The 8,965-nt window shown below is 36.0% G+C and overlaps 1 protein-coding gene across 1 annotated transcript in view; it reads right to left on the reverse strand.

Annotated features, from left to right (window-relative positions):
• LOC105169428 (protein transport protein SEC31 homolog B) overlaps nt 2,160-8,965 on the reverse strand; it is a 14,434-nt gene continuing 7,628 nt past the window's right edge. The window contains exons 10-22 of the mRNA XM_011089822.2: nt 8,709-8,748; nt 7,949-8,058; nt 7,748-7,875; nt 7,093-7,642; nt 6,880-6,972; nt 5,924-6,109; nt 5,626-5,839; nt 4,638-4,750; nt 4,362-4,547; nt 4,122-4,247; nt 3,760-4,042; nt 2,747-2,985; nt 2,160-2,661 (exon numbers count right to left, since the gene is read on the reverse strand). Of these exons, the coding sequence (XP_011088124.1) occupies nt 2,572-2,661; nt 2,747-2,985; nt 3,760-4,042; nt 4,122-4,247; nt 4,362-4,547; nt 4,638-4,750; nt 5,626-5,839; nt 5,924-6,109; nt 6,880-6,972; nt 7,093-7,642; nt 7,748-7,875; nt 7,949-8,058; nt 8,709-8,748 (2,358 nt within the window). The 3' untranslated portion in view covers nt 2,160-2,571. The remainder of the gene's footprint in view (nt 2,662-2,746; nt 2,986-3,759; nt 4,043-4,121; nt 4,248-4,361; nt 4,548-4,637; nt 4,751-5,625; nt 5,840-5,923; nt 6,110-6,879; nt 6,973-7,092; nt 7,643-7,747; nt 7,876-7,948; nt 8,059-8,708; nt 8,749-8,965) is intronic.

Raw genomic sequence — 8,965 nt, forward strand, 5'->3', positions numbered from 1 at the left:
GATTTATAATTTATTTTAATATAAAAATAAAAAATTATTGTAAAAAGTCTTGAACTTATTAATTGTTGTGTGTGTGAGAGAGTTATAGCAGATGCAGAAAGTAGAGTTGACAAGACAATGTAGCAGTAAATATAAATTTATTACCTGAAGTTAATATTTTGTCACACATTTAGAAGGATGTTTAGTTGGTACGTGGAATTGTCTGTTTGTCTAAATTTATTTAAAGTATTTCATAATTACACGCATCTTATAACATATTCTTAGAACTTATAAAGATTAAGCTTTATTTTACAACAAGATCTTGAATTTTTTGTATCAAGGGAAATTGGAAAATTTAGGAATGTTCGTATCGATGATTATGCAATTATGATTAGAATTAAAATAATTTATTAAAATTTTTTTAAAAATAAGTTTAAAACGCCTAATTTTTGTAAAAGAAACTTATAATATCGTTTTTTTTTTTTATCTTATGAGCTCGTTCTATAAAAATTCAACGAAGTTTTACCATTTTATAAGTTTTTAACTAGTTTACAAGACCTTTTGAAAAGCTTATAGGCTCACACAACAAAACGGAATTGTGTGATTTTGTGATCCTAATTTATATATTTATTTTTAAATACACGAATTTATAAGAAAAGACAAAAATTAGATCATAAATATTTGTGATCTTATTATATTATTAGAGTAATCTTAAAAAAACATGTCCTATTCCAAGAAAAACCAAACAAATATGCAATTCGAAGTAATAAATTGTTAGAAAATTAATATTATGAATTATTACTTTCAAAGTATTGCTTTTTCATAGGGATTCTTACTTCACCAAATTCAAGAAAAATAAAAAAAGAAAAGCCCATATTCCTAAGTCTGAGATTGCTTTTTGAGCACTTTTTGCCATCTTTCTCGCAGTTGATTTGAATCGGCAATTGAAGTTTATGCTAAACTATGCAATCATTTTCATTTTGTCAAAAAGTTGATCAAAAAGCAAACTATATTTATAAACAAAGCTAACACAAAAAAAAGCGTGTAATAAACTATATTTTATTTATTATTAATAGTTTTTGGTTTGGGAATGAATAGATGATTATTAATGAATGCATTCATAAAAATAGTGATAAATTTATTATAAGTAGAGATGAGGGAACAACTGCAGGCAACAGCTTAAAGCTTGATTTCACATAATATGAGATTTTTCATAATTATCTTCTTGTAATCTTTAATTATATTTCTCCTTTTGCTTTTTCAATCTGATCAATTCTTTTGTTCTTACCATTGAAGGGTGTGTTGGTTTCTTGAAAATTACATTTAGACAAAATCAAACTAAATAAAATCTTATTAATTAGCTTAGATGTGTTAATTGCACTCTAATTATATAGGCTAAAATGTTGGAGCAAGGTAGAATTATTTGTTAATATTATTTATTTATTGATAATTTATATATAGGTACAAGTATTTGGGAAGGATAGAAGGAGGAGTCGTACTGATAATTTAAATGTGAGGTTCAATGAAATTAATTAAAAACCATCTCATTAATGCACGGCAAAAGTACATCAAAACAAGGTAAAAGAAGCTCCTTTATGGAGTCCTTTTCTCCCTAGACCCCATTTACTTTGTCGGAGGGATAAATGAAATGACAGAATAATTTAAAATTAAATATGAGAGATAAAAATTATCTATATGTGATTTACGTTGTTCGATTAAAACTTTAGAATAAATATTGTCATGTGGGATCAAATTAATCAAAGCCACAAAATTGGAATTTATAAATGATAATATGTCCAATGTACTAGCTAAAATTATACAAAGTAAAATTACTGTCAGTTGGACATGCCTGCACCATAGTAACAATTTCTACGCATCTCCATATTATTAAATAATTATTTTTGTTATAGAAACAGTACTATACTATGACCTTTTTACCTACTTTGTTTCCCAGAGCCTACCACACATGATAAACCGCTATTTTGATTATCAAACAATTATTGTTAAAGATGAGAACATAAAATAGGCTAATTATCTGAAACCTTCACCAAGGTGCAGATGTGCAATGGACATCTCTCAACCCTGTCCAGCAAGAAATCCAGACAAATGCAATAATATTAGGGCATCAAGCGAAAGGCAACAATCATACACAGCCTGGATACAGGTATTAGAACGTTATCTAAGAAGACTACAATATTTTTATTAATCTAATCAACTGACAAAGTACAATCACAATGGCCTAATTGAAAGACATGGTTAGTTTCCAAAGCCAGACTTCCAACAGAAATTACAACAGTTCATGCTTAAATTAAAATGTATCTGTATCTCGGCACTACACATTATATGAAGAAAAATTGGCAAAAACTATCATAGTCCTCTAAACTATCTTTCATTTTGCTGTTCCGGAAGAATCCCAAAGAAAATTATGGCAATATAGATACCATGGGACAAAAGAAGTAGAAAAATGCAAAACAAAAACCTGCATGCTATCTGACGAATATCAATCTTGTGTACAAATGCCACTTGAAAATGATTTGAGAACAAAAAGTTGATGCTAAATCACAAGTTCTGCCAGCACAGATGGTTGATAATTTATCTAAAGTTCTGCCTTGTCTTGATCATTCTTTTGAGAGTTGCTAACCAGAAGTTGCATTCATCCCAATCGCTTGTTGTGAGCAGCACCTATAACACATGATCAAAATGCAGTTGGCTATCAATCAAGCACAAATAAACAAGGAAAAACTACAACTTTTGGTTTATCCTGTACCTGGATTTGAAGCGCACTAGCAAAATCACCACTATCCAGTGCCTGACAGAGTTGTATAAGCTTTTCTGCAGCATTTTTGGATATGTCTCCACTGTTGAGTTTTGCAAACAAGGCACCCAACTTCTTTGAGTTGTCCTCTATTTCACGCTTCTTGGCCGGATTTGCCCGTGGGCCTCCCAATGCTTCACTTGTCTCGTTAAAAAGTCTTGTTAAAGTTGCGATAACAGGTTTCTGTTGTGCTGTTAGCATATTTGAAAAATAGTGCAAGTCAGCCGGAAGAATACAGATCTTTCAGCAAATAAACAAATTTGTTTATCGTCTGCCCTCGAGAGTTGAGTTCAAGCCTCAAACACCCTATCATGAAGATAAAACATAGTGCAACCTAAAAACAGGCACAAGAAAATCCAATCAGTAGGTCTGCCAGGCAAGCAAAAGGGATTTAAAAATGTGCTGCCAAAGTCAGTTTCTTCACTAGGTTCACTTGTCAAGCTCAAGCTTGATCCTCAGAAATTAAGAGTTTAGAGATTGGAATGGGCAAGCACACAAAGGTTTTACTTGCCAAGCCTAAGCCAGTTCTCACTCCTATGTGTTCTACATCAATCGGGATGGGGTTAGAGACTCAACATCTAAATGTTAATACTGGGAGATACAAAGAGAAACAAAGTGATTCCAACTTCGTATATTTTTTTCTTCTTGTTAGTTCTAAGCCCCACATAGTTGAACTTTTCACATTGCAATACGGAATACATGACTGAATTTCATTAGTTGCCTCACGGAGAGGATATGTCAAGCAGCCAGCAGTGGTAAGCAGCACAATGTACCCCCCACATGGTTTGAGAAGAGGATGAAGAATGGAATCCCATGTCTAACCGTACTGCTCACTCCCACAATCAGCAAAACAGACAAATATACTTGTATAAATTAACCTTTTTATAAGATAAACAAAAACCAGGCAGAGCACAGGAGTCTTTCTTGAATTGCTTATAATCCCCAAAATATCAAGGAGAGTTTACCAGGTACATTCGAAGTATCAACAGTCTGCACAGTAGGTGGGGGAGCAGCAGGAGTAACAGGTGCCTTCACTGGAGCAGGTTGAGTAGGACTAGGAGGTTGCAGTGGATTCATTCCAGGTCTTTGCACCCCTGAGCTACTCACCGGCATGAATCCTCTAGATGGTGGAGTAGGAGTCAAAACCTGCGATGTTTTTTGCGCAGGAGGTGGGCCAACTTGAGATGTGTTAGAACCATACGCAGGAACCCCCGGAGGACCAGCTTGATAAGTAGGGTTGACAACCCCCTAAATAATAAATTTTAGGCAAACTCAGTGTTCTGCTCAAATTTACAAGATGAAAAATGAAAAAGGTGGGGTAGCATACGGGATAGAGCTGGGAACCCAAAGTCGATGGTTGCTGATATTGCTCCACATTTCTTAATAAAGGAGGGTTTGCTGGAACAAATTTTGCAGCAGGCTGCGAATTCACAGGAGGTGGAGGAAAGTTCCCCTGCAAGAATGTTGAAACCACATGTATCGTAATCAGATTCTAATATTGCCACACTAGTTCCCAGAAACATTTCAACCAACTTAATGTACAAACTAAATCATATAGGACTATTACCATTGGAGCTGGAGCTGCTGGATTAGGGACAAATATGGCAGGCTGTGTGGCATTAGGCTGCGGAACTGGCTGATATGTCGGAGGAGCATTGTAACCCCTCCCATATGAAACAGCAGGTGGCTGTTGATAATTTTCACCATATGGACTGCTTGGGACGGTTGGTTGCACCTGGGTTGCTGCAGTATCCTGAGGAAGATAAAAAGCAAACAAAACCTAATTGTAAGAATCAAAATCAACCGCAAAAACGCACTATAGATACTAGAACAAGAACAATACCGGATAATAACGTTGAGAAGTGTCGACAAGCCCATAACTCGATTGATCGCCATATGCAGGTCCGCTTTGTAAATGACTAGCCTCATAAGTAACAGTCTTCTCAATCTCCCTTTCTGCATATATATATCAAAAACCAACAGTTGGAAACATAAAGCTTAGCCAGAGGGCGTTAAGATAAATAAGTAAATCACTGTAATGAATGCATTTACAGGATGCTAGAAACATTACATATTTGTTTCTGTTAATCAAAGAACAATATCAAATAAATAAATAGACAAACATATTGAACTAATATTCAGTTAGTTTCTGCAGCTGCAAAGGGGCAAATTAGGAGTTGGATAATAATTTCAGATTAATATGCAATGTTTCCATAATTGAATTCAACTCAACTGTAACTTGAACTTCAAGCAAAGAATTTACGACATACAAGTTTATCTTAAGGGTGCCAATAAGACATACATAGCAACCAGTTGGATTTTAGTAAAAACCAAACACTCAAGCAAAACCTGTTCAGGGAGGATCCAGTTTTTCGTTATTGAACACAGGTATATTCCACCCATGCTTACACTTTTAAAGAAAAAACAGGATATATAAGAATGGCTTGATCATGAACCTCCAGGATTTACAGCCATTCCAATTTTAATACTCCAGGATAATATTTCAAACAAACTCAATTATGAGAATTTGAAGGTCAATATGCTGCTGAAGCACTAGATTGATAAAAGATTCTCTCAACCCCTCAAATGAGATCAAAACCAAGACATTTCAGCCATAGAGCAATTGCATTTTCAGTACAAACACAACTTCTATAAGTGACCATATGTTTCCAGGGGCACATCTTACAGTCCACAAACACAATCATTTTCTTCCTTTTCTTCATGTGTAGGTGTGGCTGGGTGGTGATGGTGGGGAGGGGTTAAGTACCATACCTTTTAGGCTGACTGCAAAAGGAGAAGAATGGATCAAAAGAGATGGCATAAAGACGCACCTTGCTCAGTCGAACGAGCAATACGATCACGTAAGATGACAAGTTCAATAGACAATTCTTCACTCCCAAGAAGATTCAAGTACTCCATTGCTGTAGTTAAAAGCCCTTGGCTTGCTAATATTTCAGCATATTTCTCAACTAGTTTACATATTGAAGCACTAAACCGCTTCTGTCCAGTAGCCAAAGCAAAGATGATAGTCTTCTCCATCAAATCCTTTAAAATAGAAGTAAGACATATAAGTCCGTCTTCTATCAAACATAAACCATCATCAGATAACTTCTACACATATATGCTTACCTGGAGGCGGTCTACATATGGCTTTCCATCATGTACAGCTGAGAGATTCTTCGACCAGATTTCCACTGTTTTGTCAATATTTCCAGCACATATATAACAGAGTGTTGCAGCAGTTGTATCACCAGCAGCCATGAGTCTAGCAGCAAGGGTGTCACATAATAGAGTCCACTCATCTGTCTGTGCAAACTGAATTATAGCAAACAAAGTTTAGAAATGATCTAGACAGAGCAAGTAGCATTAATGCTAGTAACAGAACATCCCAAGAAGAAAGAATTATGTGTCAGATTCATTGTTCAATTACATTCCAACGCAAATGGACGAATATTGTTGATACACATTACACATTGCTAGTAAAATAGAAGCAGACTGGTCAAACATAAATAGTCAGCATAATCCTTGCAGTTACTAAATAGTATAGGTATACAGAGACGTAACATGGTCATTCAATCATTATGAACGCAAAAGATGGGAGAAAATTCAGAGCATAATTTACACGTGATCCTCATTCCAAAATACATATTTACCAATCTTAGTTCGCAACACATGTTCGTTCTAGAAACAAGTTCAAAAGCCCTGATCTAAACTCAACCCCTATCTTACAGTGGATTCAGGTTATGACACTGATTAGAGTATCCTAAACTAATCTCGGACCAAAAATCTGTGACTGTAAATAAAAATTCAACAAAACTACATATGGAATCAACAAGAGAGCTCTACTGTGAAAAGCCATATTTTCTTAAACAAACGTGTATTTGGTAGGATGTTATGGAGCATCATGTATTTACTCCCTAATATCTTCAGCAGGCAGTCAGCAAGTAAAAGAAATTGCGGTCTCAATCTCAATCGTAAAAGCATTAAGAAGTACAGAATAAGTTTTATCTATTTTACACTGAATGCAAGTATATTTTGGAGCATTATAAACTCCAACTTGGTCTGTCAGGGTAGAAGAGACTTACAGTACAAAAGAGAGCAAGTGTTTCCTTCCATGATTTTAGAGGTCTGGTGTTTGCTAGGCTCATCAGGTCATTGTTCACCATGGCAGCAACAACCTGACACAACAGAAAAAATCAAGGAAACCAGTATAGACAATCAGCAACTAGGAGTGGACTCTTTTCAGAAATAAAAGCTAAAGGTTCACCATGGCAATCCAAAGAATGATGTTTCACAACCTTTAGGTATGGAGAATGTCTGGTCTTCAGGTACTGATCACGTGTGCTCTCCCACAAGGAAGCACCACCAACATGAGCAATGACCAAAGCATCTGCCAATTTATTTGCAGAAATGCATTGTGCAACTGCCCCCTTGTAGTCCCCAACGACCAACGCACGTTGAACAGCATCATCAAATGAAGGATCAGAACTCTCCTCCTGTCCATCAATTTCGTGTTGGGATTCCTTTACATCGTCTTCAGTGACAGACTCACCCTTAGAGTCAGCTAGAGGTGTGTCTGCTCTGGGACTTGGGAGATTGTTAAAGAAGTCTTCCCCATTATCAGTCGCAAATAAGGTAGATTCTTTGTTCCCTGAACCTCCTTCTTTAATAGTTGTACTCTCATCAATGCCAAGAGCATTTACTTGCTCAGAGAGATCATTCTGCAAAGTATTGCTCTCTTCAGCAGGCAGACTGAAACCAAGATGGGTAAGCAGCTTCGACCTTGCAGTCCCATCCTCATTGAACATAACCTTCATAAAGCCCCATGTTTCCTTTTCCTCCTCAGATCTGAACAGGAAACAATAGGTTAAAGACAACTCCTGAGATACTCATGTACACCATATCAACCTAATTCATTTTAATGGCACTAAGTCTGGAATAAAGAGCACATACTCAGATTCTTGAGATTTTCTTTCGCACAAAAGTTTCAGTGCTGATCTGTCCCCATTTTGTATTGCAACCTCAAATTCTGAAGATCGAGTAATCAAACCATGTTCCGTAACTAAGTTGTGCACATAAACCTGGAATGGGAGAAATGGTCACAAAGTAAAGATATGCTGGGAAATGAACAATTTGGTACTTCAAGACGTGTACCTCTGACGGTCCAACAGGAGATTCAGCAGCGTGAAATGAAACAAGCTTGCCTCCGAAACCAAATGAAACTCCAGCTTTTCGCTTGTACCACTTTGGGGCCCTCAGAGGTGCTACAGGAAACAGGAGATATAGAAATCAGTATTTAACAGGGTGCAAAGGGGAAACACTTATGCTACTTTTTTCAACATCCAGGAGAGACAGTCTCCTGCAACATCACAAGTATTTGAATCTTTCAGATATCTTTTCTGCTCCTCTATTTTAAACCCTTCTAATAGAAGTGCCACAGAATTCTTCATTACACGCATTTCATTCAGCACCAGTCAAAAACCAAAAAATGCCAGAAAAATCATCTGTAAAATTACTCCCTATAAGCATATAATGCAACTCAAGTAAAATGTAGCAAAAATTACTACTAAAAACATCGAGCGCTATAAATATCCAAAATTTCAACTAAAAAAAACTCCGTAATGAAGGAAGAAACTTAGACAGATATACACACGCAATATTCTTGATTATGAACACTGTGCGAAGCCCTATCTAAACTCAACACTAGAACCATCAAGTGTCTCCGGCGTTCAATCTGGGGTAAGAGAATAAAAAGGTTCCATGAAGTATCGTACACAATACAAAAATGAAATGACCTAATCAATGCATTTAAAAGGTGCTAACAGCTTTTCAGCAAAGTAATTTTCATCCATGTTTTCCACTTGGAGATGGTCAGACAACAAACTGTTTTACCATCCAAGAAATATGATGATACCTGCTCCAACATCCCCCTCTCCACCATATCGACCAGAACCCTGCAGTTAAAAAGAGAACGTGTCAGAAGGCAGAAAGCCAAGTCCACATTTGTTTGAAAGATTATTAGCAAGCCTAAAAAACGAGAAAAAACTAAAAAACATTGTCATTTTGAATTACTATGCAATCATTTCACACAGTATTTATTCAGAACATTAGAAAAATTCAATTTACATATAGAGATTCTTGTTGCGGGCACATCTGGAGAGAAAATCCACA

This window comes from Sesamum indicum, linkage group LG1 (assembly GCF_000512975.1).
Source record: "Sesamum indicum cultivar Zhongzhi No. 13 linkage group LG1, S_indicum_v1.0, whole genome shotgun sequence".
NCBI classification, from domain to species: domain Eukaryota; kingdom Viridiplantae; phylum Streptophyta; class Magnoliopsida; order Lamiales; family Pedaliaceae; genus Sesamum; species Sesamum indicum.